Here is a 20931-nt window from a genome sequence, read left to right as displayed (position 1 = left end):
TTTTACTATGAAAAATAACATGCGTTCATATCTCCCCTCCATACCCCATCACCGAAAACAAACACGAAGGATAATAAAAGAGAAGGGAGTTCTGTGTTTGATTTGGATGAGATGCCTAGCAAAATCGGTGGGAAACGATGCTTTCAGCAGGTCTGAAAGCCACACAACAGGAGAAATGCTTAACATGATGCCAAACCACTAGATAAGATACAAGGGCTTTACTACGAATACCAAAAATCTACACGCCTCGTCTCTGTGAGGTAGAAAAAACAGTCAGATGATTGCAATCAAAGCATCACTCCGTTTGGCAGCTTGGCATTCTGTCGCTGATGTGGCACAGTTTCTAAACGCGTCATTAAAGCCATTAACTTTCGTAATTTCCCCAATTTTCTTTATTTCAAATACAAACAGTCTCCAGCTTCTTTCGCCAAGCGCTCCGAGACCTCCCGTTTCATTGGGAGCTATCAGATGAATGCTGGGATTTCTTAGGGGCTTTTTGGCTGATCGGAACATTCTCCAAATGATCCCGAAAAAGCCCTAATGGCAAACACAGGTGGGAAAAGCATTAGGAACCCATCAAGACGGCTACCATTCTAACAGAGACAGCTAATGCTAAGAGAAAACATTCAAGGGAACCATGATGAAGAGTGGGAGAGACACAGCGTACAGGAGTGTGTACTTTCTTTGTCTACGTGAAGGCAAGCAGTTGAATTGTACTGTAACAACTCCTAGAACGGTTAATTAGACGGTAAGTGAACTCTGAAAGCGGAGCGGGTTATTGCTCTAATTCCAAAATTGTTCTGCTAATGAGCCCCGCAGTAACAACCTCCAGACTATTTTTCAATTATATAACCCTGGCTGAGCTGTAGTTAAAACCTGAACTATGTATTTATTAGGCCAAGAAGGCTCCTAAACGCATTTCCTTTTGCAAAGAAAAACAAACAAATCTAAAGGTAGAGAGTAGATTACCATGACTGGAAGAATTAACAGAGTTTAACAGGAAGACAGATAGAACTGGCGAAAAATACACAAACATTTAAGTTTTTCATTTGTTTTAATCGTTATATGCAAGATAAACTGCGTAAATTGTGCACGCATCAACAAGAAAATTGGGACTGATGTTATAAGCTGTTTTGTGTATACTAAATTGAGTTCCTACCCAATAACAAAAAAAGCACAAAACAACTTTTGTTCTTTCACAGTGCATACAGTATATTGTACACAATTTAAACACTTTTACTGCTTGGTCCTTTCACTGCTTATTTAAAGAATTGCAAATTAATTAAATTATTATTAAAAGTACATAATTATGGAAAACAGCCCCCTCTTGTGGATGTTAAATACATTTTGTTTGTGTCTAATGGCCAGTTCTCCCCACAATACTTACTTGATGGTAAATACTGTATATGTGTGCTTTTTATTTCAAATTAAGCCATTTTATGCCAATTATTAACATTGTGAGTAAATCCTAAGTCTTTAGGTTGGAAAGCAATGTGCACTGTCAGTAGACTAATGCTTTAAAGGAACACGCCCACATTTTGAGAATTTATCCCACTCACCGTATCCCCCAGAGCCAGAAAAGTTCACACATACCCCTCCCATCCCCGTGCGTGCTGCAACTCTGTCTGACGCAGCCCCCGCCAGCCTAGCCCAGCCCAGAGACCGGAAGTGAATGGCTCCAGCCAGCAAACCGCTCCCAATAAGCGACAAAATACAGCGAACACTTTCCTATGTATGTGTTGTGATTTGTATAGTCACACCGTGCACAAACAACAAGGTCATATGAGACACAGACATCTTTTACACACTGATTTTTGCTCGCAGCACCCGAGAAGCTCCCTGGTGAGGAGCAGAGAGTTCGGTCAGAGTCACTCCGCCTATGTAGCAGTGCTTCGCCTTTTGAGAATATAGTTCCCAGTATGTATACTGTTAAACGATGGCTGTGTCTCATATGAGCCTGCCACCTGCACACGGTGTGACCACACAAATCACAACATATCAATAGGAAAATGTTCGGGTTATTTTGTCACTTATTGGGAGCAGCATGCCAGCTGGAGCCACTCACCTCCAGTCCCTGTGCCAAGCCAAGCAAGCGGAGGACTGCGTCAGACAGAGCCACAGAAGGCACGTAGATGAGAAAAATATGTATAGACCTATCCAACTCTGGGGGATACGGTGAACAAGCCCAACTCCCAAAATGTGGGCGTATTCCTTTAAAAGGATCGTTTAGCCGAAAATGAAAATAAGGTAATTATTTACTTACTACCCTCAAGTTGTTCCAAACCTGCACAAACCTCCCTGTTCTGCTGAACACAAAGGTAGATAAATGTAAACAAGCCAGACCATTTCCATAGTAGGAAAAATAGAAGTCAAAACTATTTGGTTACACAAACATTGCTCAAAAATATCTTCCTTTGTGTTCAGCAGAACAAAGACATGTATACAGGTCTGGAACAACTCGAGGGTAAGTCAATCTTGACCTAATTTTCATTTTTGACTAAACTATCTCTTAAAATTCTTGCTTTCAGGTTGTGATGCCCACCAACACTTCACTAATATCCCACAGTCTCTTGGCCACCTCCTCATCGGTGGCCTTATCCAACAGCTGCTCCTCCTGGCAGTTAGCAAAGCACTTCCCTTGAACACCCTCCACATCTGGTGAGCAGGCCAGATAGATAGAAGTCTGTGCTCCCGCCTCAGGGGACTTGAAGAAAGCCCAAGAAGCCAGATTAAATAGAGGCTTCACCAGCATGGGGATGTAGACATGTCTTCCCAAGTTAGTCCTCACGATTCCTGGGGTGAGCGCGTTTACAGTCACTCCCGTCTCCTCTAGTTTGCGGGAGAGCTCCAGCGTGAAGAGGAGATTAGCTAGCTTGCTCCGCGAATAGGCGAAAGCTTTATCGTAGGTCTTCTCGCTGTTCAGGTCATCAAAGTTAATTTCACCATACTTGTAGAGCTTGGAGGACACCACTATGATGCGGCTTGGGGCGGAGCGTTTGAGGAGGTCCAGCAGGAGGTTAGTCAGCAAGAAGTGGCCCAGATGATTGACACCAAACTGCATCTCAAATCCATCTTCTGTTTGGGTGTAAGGACACTGGTAGATTCCGGCATTGTTGATCAGGACATCAATCTTTGGCTCTTCCTGTTAAAAAAATACAGAATTGGTAAATTGAAAAGATACAGCACTACAAGCAAACTACAGCGTATGATTTTATTTTAAATTTACATAGAAATATGCATAAAAACTGAAAGGAAATAAAAACATACATTGACTATAATTTTATCAGCCATTATTATTTTGATCATCTATTGTTTTTGTTAAAAAAAAACATTTTCCTGAGCCTTAATAATGTTCACAAAATGTTTAATACAAAGGCACCAGCTTTCCAAAGTTATGAAATTATTTTTTGCCTACTACTGGAATAAGAAAATTAAACAATGTGGCCAAAGAATCTCTAAAATCTTAAACTGTGCTAATCTTTTTTTAAACATTCGTTGATGTGTAAACGTCAGACATGGTTTATTATCAAAAGAAGTTGAACTAACTTGGTTAAGTTGTAGTGAGTGGTTTTAGGCCCTGTATAGCCTACAGTATTCTGTAATCCCCTAACAGCCCATATTTATCCATGCTAATAATAGCAACTTCTGACTATTTTAAAGTGAAAGTGGCGTAATTGCTAGTGTATGGTAACTACTAACCCTACTCGAAATGTGACTGCATTTAACTCATCCAGTGAGTAGTTAATACACGCACACACCCGGAGCAGTGGACAGCTTTCCCTTCAGTGCAAGGGCGCTATGGGGGGAACGGTGCCTTGCTCAAGGGCACGTGAGTCGCTTCCTGCCGGTGTATTGACATTTTGTGCTACCCTCGCGTTTACGTACTTGAGGTTGGGTTTAAGGATTGGTTTGGAAAATCAACCTGTGACCTTTGGGAATTGGGTTACAAGTCCGACTCTCTTACAGGAAATAATGAAAACAATGATAATGGTGGCAAAATATGGTATTCAATCTCCTGATGATTATTTGCGAATCAACCGCATTTTATTCACGAAAACAATGATATGGGCTGGAAACGTTTTCTTTGTATTGCAGGCCAGTTATCATCCTTTCTCTCGCCCTGCACCTGTCACGTGAATTTTATTAACTTCTAGAGCGCGCCAGTCAGCGCGTGGTGCATTAATATTGAAGCGAGATGCTTACTCGCACCGCATGTTTGGCCTATAAATATATTTCTTTATCACCATATCTGAGAGGATATATCTGACACTGGAAGGATGCAGCACAATAAAATACCTTAAGTATTTCCTCGCAAAAGCTACGGACAGATTTAAGCGATGCCAGGTCCAAGAGTTTGATCACGAGCTCCCCTCGGTCCGGTCCGGTCTCCTGCTGGATCTCCAGGGCAGCTTTCTCTGCCCGCTCTCGGTCTCTACACGCCATAATCACTCGGCCCTGCCGCCGGAGCAGTTCCGCGGCCGTTGCTTTTCCAATGCCGCTGTTTGCCCCCGTGACGATAATAGTTTTGCCACGCAACATCTCGACAGGTTCTTTAAACTGCTTGTAAGGGAAAATGCTTCACTGCCGATCTTTCTGGGTCCATCTACAACGCGTTCAATAACAGGTTTGTAGTTGTAAACATTCAGTCATGTGGGAAGTAAGCAGAACGTTATTGAACTACATTACCCATAAGCGCATTGGCGAGTAATACACATGCGCACTGGGCAATGTAGTAAAAGTACACAATACACCAAATATTGTCAATGTCAATAAACAAAGTTTATTCTCAAATGTAATACATCCAGTGTTTATAGCAAGACATGTGTGGACAATACTAATTTTAATATATTGAAACAATGTATTGCACCTTAAGAGAAAAACAAAGAGGTTTTAACATCTGTAAAAATACATTCTATGTGGTTTCCTATCGTAGCATTTATATAGGCAGGGTACAGTTCATTATTGCGGAAAATAAGTCTGGAACTCTTATTGGTTACAAAATACAGCAGTAAACAAGCTACAGTACAAACAAAAAGGTGCACTAGACAGCAAAATCTCACACTATAAATAAAACAAAACATGTAATATTATTGTGCGTATTCCCTGAGATCATAAATATAATTAAATAGATATTAAACAGCAAACTTTGATTAACATGTTAAAAAGCCGTATTGGCAGTCTACTAGTAGTTGCGTTTAGTTCACAAAAGGTGTGTGTTTATGTTGTTGCTGCTGAAACCGTCTATAAGTACTGTACATAATAATGATGGGTAACCCAAGTATGTAAATTTAAAAATGTAACCATGCATCTGTAAGATTCAAGGTTTAAAACACACCTAAAAGGGACCAAAATAAATAAATATATCACATAAACTTGCAGGGTCTTCCATGCACTTGCTTCACTTGAGCTCCAGACCCAGTTTGTTATTAATAGAAGTAAACATTTATAGTCGAGGTATTTTAAAGATGAGATATGACACTGATATACTGTAGGGGCGGATTCCCGGACAGGAATTAGACTAGTCCTAGACTAAAATAAATGTAAGAGGTGAAAACAACTTGCACTGACATATCTTAAAATACATCAGTGCCCTTTGTTTTGCCTCAAAACGCCTTCCAGAAATGTTTTAAGTAAGGCATATTTGTTAAAACTAGTTATATTTCCTAATTAAACTAAGGCCTAGTTCTGGTTTAAGCTAATTGTTGTCCGGGAAACCACCCCTAGACGTTTAGGTATGTAAAGAGATTGGATATGGGCTTTGCTTTTGATAGTCATCAATTTTTTTCCTTATTTTCTGCATTGCTTGTGTCTATGCGTTGCCCTTTATGGTACTTTTGTCCAATCCCATAAGGCACATGGGCGGCGATAGTCCCCAGCTCCTGGGCTCCCTCAATATGAAACATCTGATCATCAAAGAAGATGTGAGGCCTGATCTTTAGTAGGAGAGGTCCCTTAGGAGCCCCAGCCAGAAAGAGGGCCTCATCTATCTCCAACCCCCAGCTCCGTAGGGTCTTCAGGACGCGGGCTCCAGCACTGGCAGCGCTTCGAGCTGTGACCAGGTAAGTGCGGATCGGGCAGTTAATGCGTTGGTTTTTCGCATAAAATTTGCGCTGGAGTTTACCCAGTGCCTCCAGGAAGCATTTCAGGGGACCCTTTGGGACAGTGATGCAAAAACAATGCTAAATCAATGTAGATTAAAATCAGATAATTTCATATACTATACTCTGCATCATTAGTGAACTTTAATATCTTGTTTTTTTTTGTACCTGGGCAAGAGGCTTGTTCTCAAACTCTTTCTCGTGCATGAAAAAGGTGTCCAATCCATGTTCCTTCACAATAATTTCTGATTCGTCGGAAAACAGAACAGCATCTCCGTCAAAGGCTACACGTAACTGCGTGTCACTGAGCTGATTCTCATTGTCACATGCAAACATCGTAGCAGCTGCTATTCCTGTGAAAATTGTAATTTAAAGAGAATTTAGCTTCACATTGCTAAAAATGTAAAGAGTGTTTTCTTAAAAAAAACACACTGTGGCAACTACTGAGCCCCTAAGAAGACATGGAGCAAAAATTAAATAGTTTAGTTTTGCGTGCGCATGTGAAACTATCGCGTGCTCACATAAAACTATCGCGTGCGCACGCGATACTTAACTTAAAAAAATCTGCACATGAAGGTTTTGCGTGAGCACATGAAACTAAACTTTAGATTTTTTTACTCCAATATCACTTTAGGGGCTCGGTAGGCAACAATGTAAGTGAATGTAAAATACCTTCTTCGATAGCTTCTTGCACCTTCTTGGAATCTCTAGATAGGTAGAGGTTGGTCATGTAGGCCTTTAGGTAACCAATCGGACTTTCCCCACCCGTCATGCAAAACCTCTCAATAGTTAGATCTGCAGATAGAGAATTTAAATCATTATTTTTTTATATAATATATAGATGTGTAATACATATGTCCTAATTAGAAACCGGCCAAACATAATGGAGATGTGTTGGAGATGAAACCTCATCATCATCATTAAAGACTATTGTATGCTTTGGTTTAAAGAGTAACTAAACCCTAAACCAACTTTTTTTAGTTAATGATCTGTAAGAATGGGGCTTTATTAGTGCTATTCATTGATTTGAGTAACTTTTTTTACATTTGGGTATAAAGTGTTTCAATGCTACAATTTATGGTGTAAAAACGTATGAGTGCTGCCCTCTTCAGGTTGAATGGTGGCTACTGCAGTTGAATTTTTCTATAGCATCTATTGGATGCTGCGGTACAACTTGATGTAAGCGGTACTACGTGAGGTTCAAGCTCACCATGCCCTTGTTACGATCTCACCACACTCAGTTTGTCCCCTCTATCTCCTTTGGGGTCTGCCCACTTTTTTTGCATTTTTCAAATATTGCCAGTGGGTGGAGTCAGGCTCTGACCATGGTTTTAGTTACTCTTTAATAATAGTTCCAGGCATATAGATAGTCAGTATAGCTCTGCTGAGTCTCTATGTTACAGAATTCCATAATGTATGTATGTGCTTTTCCAATACCATAGTAATTGATGCTGTTGATGAGGCGAACGCCGACCTGGGCATGGTTATTAGTCATCAGCACAATATCAAACAGCTCCTCACTGTCTGGGTACAGTTCCCGCAAGCGAGCATTTACATTCATCAGTGCCTGTTAATAAGAAACAAATTAACTTCCTTATACAATAAATTATAATGATCTGTGTTTGAGTCCTGCCCTACAATGGAATGTCGTAATAAGGTGGAGTTCATGTACAAAGTCCCTCTATGAACACTGGGGGCACACATTGGTTTTCCGGCATATTATACATATTTTCTATTAAATCCTCCTTGAAATGTATTTATATGTTGCAAAATAATACTTTAAACCATCTTAAGTGACCTACATCTCGTGCATATTGGAGTTTTTGTGGCAGTGATTGCCAACAGTGTGTAGTGTATAGTTACTGAATGGAATCAGGTTACATACAGGAGGTTGTAGTGGAGGTTAGGGGTTACAGTCAGGCAAGTTTTAAAAAGAAATTGAACGAAGGCTAAAAATATAAACGCCATATTTGTTACCTTGACAAAGGGGAATGCGACCCCTGGAGTAAAAGGCTGGTCCTCGAGCTCCAGCTGATAGGTAACATACCTCTCCAGCCCCTCCTCCTCAAACACCTTCCTTTCCTTCCCCATGTTAAACAGAGTACGCGACGACACGGCGATCGTTACAGCGTTGCTGGGTTTGGGCTGTATATCAAAAGGCAAATGTTTAGCAGGGTAAATAATCCGTGACTGACCCATGTTGTTATTTACGGGGGGCACAGTGTCATGCGCATACGGGCAGCGTACAGTATACATATTTCGCTTACCGGACGGGGCTTCCTGGTTGCTTTCCCATCGTCATATAAATCCTTGACAGCTACCCTGTTGTTTTCATCGCTGGTGTTAGAGTTTGACTGGCCTCCTTTCGGCCCGCGTTCATGTTTGCTCATAGTGGTATTGCGGTGAATGTCTGAATGAGTGCACTACTGCACTTGCGTTTTGCCCAAACTCGGCTGCCCCTCAGCATCAACACGACACAGTGACGTCATCGTTTCCGTGCAAGAATTTCATGTGGATTTCCAACGCATACTCCTGTTGGTTAAATTTGCTTCTCTGAGTCGAAAGCAAAAAACGATAATAAGATAAGATCATTGTTTTTGACTTCTTTTCTTCTTTTTTTCTCACAAACAAAGTGAAAGAAATGTCCTTCAAGCTCTTACACAGATTTTACCCTGTAAAGAGGTTTATACAAAGATTTAAAGCTGACATTGAGATTACATGCTATTTTTGTTTGACTTGTGATGAAACTGTTGTACATTTATTTTGGTCATGTCGCTACATACAAAAGTTGTGGAAAGATATTGATGTGTTTTTTCTAAGTGTAAGATTTTGCCAGGATTTGCAGTACGTTTGAGAAACGTTATATTTGGGTTTTATGACACAGACCCAAAAATAGAAAATATTTCCTTTATTATTAATTTAATTATTTTTCCGAGTAAATTTTAACTTCACAAATGTAAATTCTCTGATCTAAACCTGTCTGTCTTCCTGAAAGAACTGGAAAATGACATGAATGTAATATCAGCCACTACTAATGCAGTATTTTGCATTTATATAGATTTATATTGTTGTCAGCATTTTAATCTTTGGCAATATTAATGGCAATACATGTGAAATCATTTAGGTACAGGGTTACACTCTTAAAAAAGGTGCTCCATAGAGGGACCATTTTTGGCTGAATAAAGAACACGTAACATCTTTGTAGTAAAAAGGTTCTTTAAATTTTAATTATAAATGTGTGTGTGTGTGTATGTATGTATGTATATATATATATATATATATATATATATATATATATATATAATATATATATATATATATATATAATATATATATATATATATATATATATATATATTCCTTTAGCTTTAAGATGAAAAGTGAGTATACAGTGTGTGGTGTGTCTTTGTTTTACCAATTGAAAAAGTTGGACAAATAAAACATTTTCAGAGATTTAGGAGATTATTTAATTTCACCATTAAAATCATTGGCTCAACAATACATTAAAATCAGTCCTAATTACATCCACCCTTTAACCCAATAAAAACAGTATTATCACCATTATAATGTTATATATTATATATATATTATACCATTATAATATATTATAATGTTGCTAAAAAGGAAGCACGTTTCATTCCCAGGTTCATTTCTATACTGTATTTCTCTCCACCAATCCGAATGATCTATGTAAATCTGGTTTGCTGAATATAGAAAACAAGATGCTATGTCAATAACTAGCAACTCCCAGATCAGGTTCTTGGGTCACGTCTTTTGCTTTCTTTTCCCTTTAAAGCAAAATTTGTAGGCCTGTATGTCGTGAAATGAAGAGTAAGTGATGAAAACTTGTGGTCAACAGGGTGTAACACTCACCAAACCTTACCCTAAACCCAAACTAAATAAAAACAATTAAAAAATGTAATGTATTCTTTTTATATTCGGCAACGTAATGGACAAAATATGTAGGAGTTTTTTTTATTAAAATGGTAACAATATAGCATTTAAAAGATATTTTAAGCCGCTAACACAGTCTCAAAACAGTTTATTAAAATCATGTAAAAATGACGATGTGCTGAAGCCATTGTCCTCTCTGGAGTATATGAAGTACAGAGAAAATATGAAAGTTATTAATCCATGATGAGAATGTTAATCTGATTTCTCTCTGTCAAGGCACGCATTTCAAAACTCAAATTTTTTAAACATCGACTGAAAGGCAGCAATCAATGTCGCAAATTTCTTGTTTCAAGTGAGAGAAAAACTCAACAATCATATTGTTCCTTTTATTGAGTGGGTTCTTTCACTAACTTTATAAAAGGTTCCGCCCATTATAAAAAGTTCTGCTCCGAGGTTTGGGTTTTTAAAGATAAATGTGACTTTACTGCTATCTTTTTCGGTTTGTCTAGATTTGTGCTAGTTATATCCACAAAGTATTATTATATTAGTATAAAGTATATTAAAACGGTAATGTAAAACTATTCTCCGCTGTAAAAATATTATGTGCTCAATTGTAAAGCCCTGTGTTGTATTTTCCCACGGACAACATTAAGCAATGCTTTTTACCCATTTAACTTAATTCCACAACAAAATGTAAGGAAGATTATTAAGTATATATACAGTCCCTGACAAAAGTCTTGTCGCTTATCTATTTTGTAGAAACACCTGCTATTAACCTGACTTTTAATTAATCAATTGGTGTTAGCAATAGTTAATATGAAAAGCTAAAACCTTCCCAAATGATGTTTAATGCACTGAAAATAAATTAGTTTCACTGAAAAAAGATTTATAATTTAATCAAGACAGAAAGGTCATTGCAAGACAAAAGTTTTGTCGCCTATACAGAAATTGAACAAATTTACTGCAAATACAAAAATATGTCAGCATATTAAGTAGTGGTGCTGTGAAATTCAAATGTAATATCTTGTATGACTTCCATGAGTATGAAGGACTGCATTCATGCGGTTTGGCAAGGATTCATACAATGTATTGATGAAGTCATTAGGAATAGCAAAGAAGTCTTGCATGCCTCCCAGAGTTCATTAATATACTTTGGTTTTATCTTCCATGCTTCCTCTTTCATCCTACCCTACATATGCTCAATGATGTTCATGTCTGGTGACTGGGCTGGCCAATCCTGGAGCATCTTGATCTTCTTCGCCTTTAGGAACCGTGATGTGGAGATGGAAGTATGTGATGGAGCACCATCCTGCTGCAGAATTTGGCTTCTTTTATGGTTGGGAATATAAGAGATATAAGACCTAAGATTTCTTGGTATTTTAGACTATTGATGTTGCCTTCCACCCTGCAGATCTCTTGCACACCCCCATACTGGATGTAACCTGACCATGATTTTTTTGCCACCAAACTTCACTGTTATCTGGATGAATCTCGGATCCATGCTATATTTGAGGTGACTGTGGTGTAATTCAACAGAAGATTCATCTGAAAAATCAACCTTCTACTTTTCCAACGTCCATCCTTTTATCAGGCTGTGGGCCTTGGCAAATGCCACACGGTTTTTCAATTTTCAATTGTCTTTTGTTTAGAGCTGGCTTCTGGGTACTGATTCAACCATGGAGGCCATTTTGAGACAAAATCCGACAAACTGTTCTGGTTGACACAGACTTCAGGTGACCAGGTCTCGTGGTGCTCTGCTGCAATGGAAAATGGGCTCGAGCAGTTGTCTTGTGGGGTCTGCCTGACCTGGGCTTGTCAAAAACGTCTCCAGTCTCTTCAAACCTTTTTTGTAACCTCTGTACTTGATTCTGAGACACATTAAAGGTGTCTGCCACATCAGCAGTGGATCTGGTCTTCAGCCTCTTGACAATCAAAACTTTAGTCTCAGGGTGAATTCGAAGGCATGTTTGAAGAGGTCTAGTTGCAGTTGATGTGAAGGTCTAGTGTACTGGGGTTCTTTTTATACACACCTGAGACCTAATTGATCCATTATTAGTCAAAGATGAAGCTCATATGACAAGGCGAAAACACTTATGTCTTTGCAAAAATTGACTCAATGGGCTTGCAAGCTGTGAATATTAGAATACTTTTTGACAGCTTCGTTTTGCACTGAAACATAATTATAAAAGCTGTTTAGATTAAAATGAGCAACAAAAGGTGAGAAAGTTTATTAAATAAATATATAGATTGTTAAACATTATGTAAGTTTGTCATAGTAAATTCCTACAGAGAAAATCACTTGCTGCCATCCAGCTGTGCTTTGTGCGTCATCAAACCATGCGATTACAAACAACCTGTTTGGGGGGGTGCATCGTCACTGGTCTCATGATTCGATTATGATTATCATGTCAACAATTCATTTCGATATGATGATGCATTGCATTATCTGTTTCGATATTACTGCACATGATTTCAAACACACCTATAAGCTACAAACTCATTATGATGAACTCCATTTACTCTCATCATGATTGATCTATGCATTGAATCTTTAGTATCCCAGGCATCTAACGTATACTTTTTGAGGTGTTTTCGAAACTTTTCTTGGAGCTGGACTCTTCAAAGTTTATAAACAGATTACTGTTCTGAGGGTGAATCAATGTAGCAGCACACCAACATGAAACCTTTCGTATTCTGGAGTTCAAATTTACACAGTTACAAGAACAACATTAAAAATGAGATGCTTTCCTGCTCTTTTGACTGTAATAAAATAAGATGTGATTAATCTTTGTCTGTCATTCTGAAATCAGATAAAATTAATAATACTCAATATTAATAATACTTAATATTTTAAATCACACTAAATTTTAAATCGTGATGTTAAATCAAAATAATATAATTGAGTAGTATTTATTAGTATGGTGTTAGTTATTTTGTCCAGTATACACAAGATTTTTTTTAAAAAGTTATTTTTTTTAAATGGGTCACTATTACAGAGTTTATTGAGTAATTCTATTTTATTTGATGAATTTAATTAATAATATTGCTTGTAATCTTTTGCCACAATTTTATTGAGCATATATGGCATATAATTTTTTACAGTGACTAAGGTAATTTTTTTTAGATATCAGTCATTTCATTAAGGGAATTTATCTTGATGGTTTAGTTTTTCTTGTTAAGCAAGTTAGTTGATCTTGTAGTCATACAACTAATTTTAAAAGTATGTGTCTTCAGGAAAGGCACGCAGAGTCATATTACAGACTGAACAATAGATATACGCAGGAGCCGGAAAAGGCATATTGTGTGTGTTATAGAGGAAATTAACAAGATTTTCTCTCTTTTTTAAATAAGACTTTGAGCCCTATTTTAACGATCTAAAACGCAAGTGCGAAGCGCAAAGCGCAAGTGACTTTGTGGGCGGATCTTGGGCGCTGTTGCTTTTTTCCTGGCGGGAGAAATAACTCTTGCGCCAGGTGCAAATCAATAAGGGGTTGGTCTGAAGTAGGTTCATTATTCATAGGTGTGGTTTGGGCGTAACGTCAAATAAACCAATCAGAACGCTATCCAACATTCCCTTTAAACGCAAAAGCGCAAGTTCCATGGCGGGTTGCAATTATTATGACGGATTTACCAGGCGCACGCCAGGGGCGGTTCACAGCCGAGGAGACCCACGTTCTTGTAAGAGCAGTCAAATACGGAGAAGTTGTTTTGTATGGGGATAGGAGAAACCCGCCCAAATCAGCGTAGGTTAAACAGGCGTGAGAGGAAATAGCCACAATTGTCTCATCAGCTGGCATCCCCATCGTTGCGCCAAGCGCTACAATGATGTCAGGAGACGGGGGAATCCCTAAGCTTGCCTGCATAAATCGGGCACGCCGTGTAACGGGAGGTGCGTCCACCCTCACCGCTGAAAGGGTTTGGGGGCTTTGAAATCGAACCCAAGAAACGCAAGCATGCCCAACCCCAAAGTACACTTACAAATCAAGTTCATATACATTAAGGTTTCTTATGAAAACATTTTAATTATTATTTACATAAAATAAATGTAATACAGCCACACAACAAACTTATGAAAATATTTTAATCGTTATTTGCATGAGAATGTTTAACGCAGCCACACAATAAATAAAAACTATCACCACAATGCTCACCACAATGATTTCCCTTATCTCATGTGTTAATATTTTTTATTGTAACAATTTATGATTTGCAAAAATAACTGTTGCATCTGTGTAGATTAGATTAGCAAAGTGTGTGCGCGTTGTGCACGCTATACATTATGGTTAAGCATGCGCCCTAAAAATAGCATAATGAACCACGCGCAACGCGCCACTGACTTTAGACTAGTTTTTTTTGGTCAGTGGCGCAATTGTTTTTTGAAACTGCAAAATAGCATCAGGGATGGTTTGTGCTGGAACACGCCCTTCTTTTTTGCGCTGAACCGCCCAGGGAGCGCAAGTTCATTCCCTAGTTTGCCGACGTGCGTCTGTGGAGGGAAAAAACCCTTTGCGCCGGTGCAAAATACGAATGTTGCATGCGTCACTGACAAAGTCAATTGTGCTGGGTGCAAGATAGGGCCCAATATGTCTTAACACACTTCTTGCTTAGGCTGGGTACACACCAGAATATTTTTTACAAGAATCTTACAATAACAATAACATTCGCAAGTCAAAACTATATTACAACAATATACGATAAACTAGGAATAATAGTCAATTTTATAACTGTTAATATTCTGAAATAAGTCTTGATGACGTCTATGAACATGTTGAATATTTACGATTCCGATCGGCTTGATTCCGACGTTCTTCCGAGGAGGTATGGACACTCTTAACACACCTCACACCAAGGGAAAATCTGATAAGATAATCTGTAAAACCATCGTGATACTCGGGACATAGCTAGGATTGTCGGAAGGGGGGAAATCGGCCCCAAATCATCCCGATTATCTTTTGGTGTGTACCCAGCCTTAGACTCAGATCGATGATGTAATTACCCACAATCCTAGGGGGCAACTCTCACTTCACACATACCAGCACACAGAGGCACACCTGGGGTTCTCTTACATATAAATGGGGGCAGATATCTGTCATCAGTCCTGATTCTCTTTCCCTCTACATAACACCCTCTGTGCTGCAGCCAGCAACTGCAGTTTATTTAACTTGTGACTAAGGCCAAAGAAATGAGGCTTTGCAGTAGATGCAGAGAGCAAAAGCTACTTTGACCTACTGTAAAAATGAGGCTAAGAATGGACTTTGGTTTTTTTAAAGAGAGAGAACATGATTGTCACACAGGATAGCAGTTGGAGAGGGCACAACAATATGACACAACTGAGCTTAAAAATGTCAACAGAATATTTTCTTTGTTTTCTTTCTTTCTTTGAAAGTAGGAGTTGCATATTTGTATTGTCCCAAATGGAACACTTAAGCTAACTGGAAGTATAAGCGGTTTCCCAGACAAGAGCAAATGACGTCGAACGCATTGTACAATGCAAGTCAATTTGTATACTTTGTTATTTGTTTTGTTCATTTGTGTATTTGTGTTGTTTTGTGTCTGCAGATAAATTTTGCTCTAACCGCATCTGATAGCCCCACCTCTCTTTTGTTACCTAAGCAAAGCCACAACTTTAAGTAAATGTTTTCCAGCGTTGCACACTTCAGATTTTCGGTTAAATGAGTGCATCATCTTTCTTTTTTGGTATTTTCAGTGTGAACACACTATGTATACTAGAAAATGGCATAGAATAGTGCATAAGTGTGCAATTTGGTGTAACTACATTAAGTGAAGCCGACAACTCATTGTATTAACCTGCAAATAGGCTGTGATCTGCCAAAATCACCAATGTATTTTTGCCAGCCTGATCTCATGAATTTCCATGGGATAGTCACAGAATTTTTTGCTCATTTTTCCGTGGCATTCTCACAGACTTTCTTTTTTCGTGGCATTTTCACGGATTGGTTATTTATTCCTGAACGGTTTTGTACTATTTTCTGATCATTGTCGCTTCGGTTTAGCGTTAGATTTACATAAAATGACATCCTTACCCAAACCCAACTCTAATCCTAACGCCAGGCGACAATTGTTTAAAGTTTAGAAAATATAAAAGAATAAATCAGAAAGAATAGTATAAAGCACTAGTTAAAGTGACATACTAACGCAAACACCAAATCTAACCCTAAACCGAAGTGAAAATGGTTTGAAAATAGGAAAAAGCAGTTGAGTAAAGGGCGATTTATAGTCGTGCGTAGGTCCTACGCTGTAGCTATACGGCGTAGGCTATCCGTAGCCTGTGCGTAGCTCTGCGTAGCCTGACGCGCACCTCACAAAATTTTTAACAGCGCGTCAGATCTACGCGGACCACAAGTGCTGTGATTGGTCCACCAGAACCCCTCCCGCCAGGGGGTGTTTGCATGTCGACGCGGACGATGGCGCAAAAGTATAAATGAAAACCGACGCGGAACCTACGCCGTCGCGGCTACGCCGTAAGACCTACGCACGACAATAAATAGCCCTTAACCAATCCATGAGAATGCCACGAAAAAAGACAGTCCGTGGCAGGGCCACGGAAAAATGTGGAGATCCGTGAGAATGCCACGGAAAAATGAGCAAAAAATTCCAGACTATGCCACGGAACTTTGTGAGATCACGTTTATTTTTGCATTGTTTAAGAATTCAAGTCACAAGAGGCTGCATGTAAGATCATATTCAGAGTAGCTGGGCTTCATCAGAATTTATAGAAAAACTTTGTAATGTTTTCTTCCTAATGACATTGACACAAACACTTCGTCATTTAAAACTAAACTGTGTTCAACATTATCAAATTAACTAAATGTTCATAATGAACCACCTTGAAGTCATAATTCCCACGATCTGCCTGATCTTCTCTCATGAGGACGAAAAACCGAAAACGTTAAACAGTTAGAGGTTGGTTTGTCATGTAGCTAATAAAAAGCAGCTTGAGTGGAGTTAACAAATGCGTTGCCTGACTGAAACGGTCATGGACTGTCAGTGACTCTGGCCGGAGCTGAGCTGTGATTAATGATGCTGTTTGGTGGTTTGCTAACCCTATCCTCACTTCTGCTCAGAGGTCTGTGCTCCTATTTAACTTCTCACGGTGAAGAATGCTGGTCTGGCATCAGAAGTTTTCAGCTCATGTCATGACAAATACAATCATACAGACAACTGGGAGCTGATTCTATATCCAGAGGGATCTCTTGAGAGGTACGAGCGCAGTACAGTTGACGATCAACTGTGCCCCTGTTAGCACTTCATCCTCTGTTGTCTTTAAAGTCCACTGGAGACTGTAAGATGGGTGTTGAATGGGATGCTGGTGCGAACTGGTAAAATGGGCCATTATTATCAACCATTATATGGCTTAGGTTTGCAAGTTAGTTTTGGAGTGTACAGTATGAAATAACAAAATGTTTTAGTTGTCATCAGAAATAGTATGAGGAGTTTGACACAAACCACATGTACAAAAAGCAATAGGTTTACGATAACTATAGGACAGGTGCTTTTCATTTTATTCAAACTGTTGCTGCATAGTAAGTGTAGATGACAACGCATTTCCAAAATATACAAAATAACTCCACTGAAAGTAAGTCTGAAAATATCCAATCTACAGTACTTTCTTTTCAATATGGTTGTTTTTTATATGCTACTTATATGTCTGTGAAAATATGGCTAAAGAATTTTTTGTGATGTACTGTTTTCTACAAAAAATCATCCTACATAATGCAAAAACATACAGTGAAAATATAACCTTGATATCTTTAATATTGACTGAGTACTGTCATGTCAAAGATTAAAATCAATGTGGATTTCACAGACTGGGTCACACTTATGATTTATTATGTACGGATGTGTTAAAACATCACACCAGTGTGTTACTTTTAACACAACTTGTGTTTTATTTCAACACAAAATCAATACAAAATGACACACAGGGCCCTATTTTAACGATCAAAGCGAATGGTCAAAAGCGCATGGGACACAGTCTAAAAGGGTGGACGGAAAAAATGGTTTGTGCGCCTAGCACACAGTCTAAAAGGATTGTTCCCATGCTTGCAATGAGTAATGGGTGTGTTTGGGGCCTAACGTGCAATAAACCAATGAGAGTCTCATCTCTCATCACCTTTGAAAGCCAGTTGGGTTCGTGCCATGCCAATTCCCTATTAAGATGGCAGAATTTGTATTGAAAAGCTACGCAGAGGAAGAAGACTACCAGTTATAGATTTATGTAAAAAATTTGTGGTGTTTTTATTTGTATTGAAATGGTTATTTTTTAGATTAAAACTTTTGGTTCTCTTTAAAAGTTGTTTTATTTTAGTCATGGACACAGGCTTTTAATTGCTGTAAATTTATGGATAGCCTACATGATCAGTGTAATCTCAACAAAGTATTTTCACATATGCATGAAAAGGTTTGTACTCTAAAAATACTTTATTTGTAATAAAGGGAATCAAGAATTTACAAACGTGTAGAGCAGCAAAACATATAAGCTGTCAGACCGCATATCGACAGCCAGGTGCAAAGTCATCATAATAAATCTGTGGAGTAGCATTAAAAAAATAAAAAATAAATGCAATATTTCCACGTGTTTAAAGCAAAACATTCAATTTTAGTTTTAGTTGCCTGAAAATAAAAACGCGCCAGTAATGCGCCTGAACACACCTCGGTTTCAGACCAGCACGCCCATGGGTGCACAAATGGTACAAATGCATTTGCTGTTTAACCCTTATAAGTCCCTTGGGGTCAATCTGGTGTGCCTCATAAGTCTTGAAAAAGTGAAGACTCTGGCTCTTTGATCGCCCCCTGGTGGCTGGCTGCAGTCATAAACCCCGCATTCTCCATTCAAACGAATGGGACTTTCAGGTAGTTGTTATCATGCTGATATATGTTCAAATGTTCATTTTTGTGATAAGTTTTATTTCAGCTAGTAATTTAATGCTATTGAAACGGGGCGTGGTTGAATTGGCCGTGCAAGCGTTTGGGCGGAAGTTTGTTACCTTGGCTCCGCCTCTGGCTCCACGGACGTTTTTACGTAACATGACGGCGACCATGGTGCATACAATGGAGGGAGGCGACGTTGCATCGTGCATCTTTTTTACAGTCTATGTGTCAATCTTACACCCAAGCCACTTTTCACACACACACACACACACACACACACACACACACACACACACACGCACGCACACACACACACACACACACACACACACACACACACACACACACACACACACACACACACACACACTTACATTCAGTCAAAATTCTGTGGCATTTTGTAAAACCAGACAATGCATCAAAAACTACAAAAAAAATCTACTACTTGAAATAATATTTATTTTTTATGTCCTTTCTAATGCTTATATATACATAAGTTCACAAAATGTAGCACTAAAGTGGTGATTTGAGCAGTTGGCCACATCCAGTGAAATGAATGGTTCTCGATAGGCGTCTGCTGGTCGAAATTATAACTGTAATTCCTTTGTTTTTTTCTAAACACCTGATGGCCAAATTCATAACATCTAAATCAATATCTAAAAACAATTTATATCAAATTTAGATCATAATTTATGTGAATTTCACAAAAAAATATTTTTAACAGGCAAGCTAATGGTGTAGTTGAGGAATTTAGTGGTAAACAGGTACAAAAGTACTTCATATCTCCCAAAACACAACATAAATGTATATGGGAAGAAAACAAAAATTTTATTAAAATGTATATAATTAAAAATGTATATTTTTTTATAATCACTCTTCTAATTTCTGGGGTCATTTTTAAACCCACAGAACTATAGTGTATACAGGGAAATAGGGGCTTATGTGTGTTAAAGAATGTGACACTGGACATTAAAATGATAACTACGTGGCGCAGAAACTAGCAAAAAACATTTGCCTTGCGCACTGCGCTGCTTTGCGCCGGGTGTATGATAGGGCCAGTAATGTTATAAAATTACACATAATGTGTTAAAAGCATGTTTTAAAAATGAACACACCCTTTCTTAGAGTGAACAACATTCTTTTCAGATGTAATGATTACATAGTAGCATAATATAATCATATCATTACACAAGCTTATTAAAGGCTGAGATGATAAACTGTGGTGAGGTATGCATTTTATAGGCAAGATTGCAAAATATGAACATGTACACACCTTGCTATTTAATCTTTAAATTACATGACGTGGACAGCTACTGTGTCAGAAATAACCCTACTAAAAAGACCAGAATAGCTGGTTATCAGTATCTATTGTGTTATGGATGTTGGTATCCAGCATGTGGATGTGCTGATGTTCCCATCAGGCTGTTTAACCAGCAAGACTTCCTTTGCAATTTTACCATTGGGAATATCAGATGTGGGGAATTGCTTAAAACTGCAACTCTGTGGGAAAAAAGCTGTGTGAATGAGTAATTGTGGGAAAAAAAACCTCATCTCAATCACACGTGTCTGCTTTCCTCATTTTCTTTACTTCTGACATAATGCTACACCTGCACACTCAGCCCTCTCTCTCTCTTTCTCGTTCTCTCGCTTTCTGTGTGTCTCTCCAACATCAACATCCTTCTATTTTTCCAGCTTTAGTGGGTTTGATAGACGATCCAAGCAGAATAGCGCTGAGGTATTTTATCCAGCAGCACTGAATCTGATTCGTGCTCATCTTATTTCAGTCCAAACACTCCAACATTTTTCTGTTTATTTCTGCTTTTTGGCTGCAGGGCTTCGAGGTAACAAGTGTGGTGTGCTTTACTATAACTGTTTACGTGTCGAAGAATGATAGAGAGAGATGACTTTAAGCAGGCACGATAGCCAAAATTTCACCATCCCATGATCCCCTACTGTGTAAGCCACAGCCAAAACAGTGATGTAAGTGATCTGAGTAGCTATGTAAGTTAGATGGGAAACATTCATGCTCCAAGTGACCCTTGCTGGC

At 38.6% G+C, this 20931-nt stretch overlaps 2 protein-coding genes across 2 annotated transcripts; both read right to left on the bottom strand.

Annotated features, from left to right (window-relative positions):
- Nucleotides 1-1035: 1035 nt before the first annotated feature.
- rdh14a (retinol dehydrogenase 14a) lies at nucleotides 1036-4685 on the bottom strand. Its single transcript, XM_055170263.2, has 2 exons — nucleotides 4297-4685; nucleotides 1036-3142 (listed from the first exon to the last, which is right to left on the bottom strand). Exons 1-2 carry the CDS (start codon nucleotides 4537-4539, stop codon nucleotides 2525-2527), a joined length of 861 nt encoding a protein of 286 aa, XP_055026238.2. The 5' UTR covers nucleotides 4540-4685; the 3' UTR covers nucleotides 1036-2524.
- A 72-nt stretch (nucleotides 4686-4757) lies between these two features.
- nt5c1ba (5'-nucleotidase, cytosolic IB a) lies at nucleotides 4758-8632 on the bottom strand. Its single transcript, XM_055170262.2, has 6 exons — nucleotides 8366-8632; nucleotides 8076-8243; nucleotides 7536-7665; nucleotides 6771-6893; nucleotides 6267-6451; nucleotides 4758-6152 (listed from the first exon to the last, which is right to left on the bottom strand). The coding sequence occupies exons 1-6, from the start codon at nucleotides 8486-8488 to the stop codon at nucleotides 5775-5777; spliced, it is 1107 nt and encodes a 368-aa protein (XP_055026237.2). The 5' UTR covers nucleotides 8489-8632; the 3' UTR covers nucleotides 4758-5774.
- Nucleotides 8633-20931: the final 12299 nt, after the last annotated feature.

The sequence above is a fragment of the Misgurnus anguillicaudatus genome, chromosome 11 (assembly GCF_027580225.2).
Source record: "Misgurnus anguillicaudatus chromosome 11, ASM2758022v2, whole genome shotgun sequence".
NCBI classification, from domain to species: domain Eukaryota; kingdom Metazoa; phylum Chordata; class Actinopteri; order Cypriniformes; family Cobitidae; genus Misgurnus; species Misgurnus anguillicaudatus.
This window is presented reverse-complemented; position numbering and strand designations above follow the sequence as displayed.

Bases quoted from the DNA above. Each gene is read 5' to 3' on its own strand.
- rdh14a (XM_055170263.2), bottom strand. From the start codon at position 4,539: ATGTTGCGTGGCAAAACTATTATCGTCACGGGGGCAAACAGCGGCATT. The intron at 3,143-4,296 runs GTATTTTATTGT...TTTTTTTAACAG, and splicing joins TTTGCGAGGAAATACTTAAG to GAAGAGCCAAAGATTGATGT.
- nt5c1ba (XM_055170262.2), bottom strand. From the start codon at position 8,488: ATGAGCAAACATGAACGCGGGCCGAAAGGAGGCCAGTCAAACTCTAAC. The intron at 7,666-8,075 runs GTAACAAATATG...TCTTATTAACAG, and splicing joins TCGCATTCCCCTTTGTCAAG to GCACTGATGAATGTAAATGC. The intron at 6,894-7,535 runs GTATTGGAAAAG...CTCTATCTGCAG, and splicing joins CAACAGCATCAATTACTATG to ATCTAACTATTGAGAGGTTT.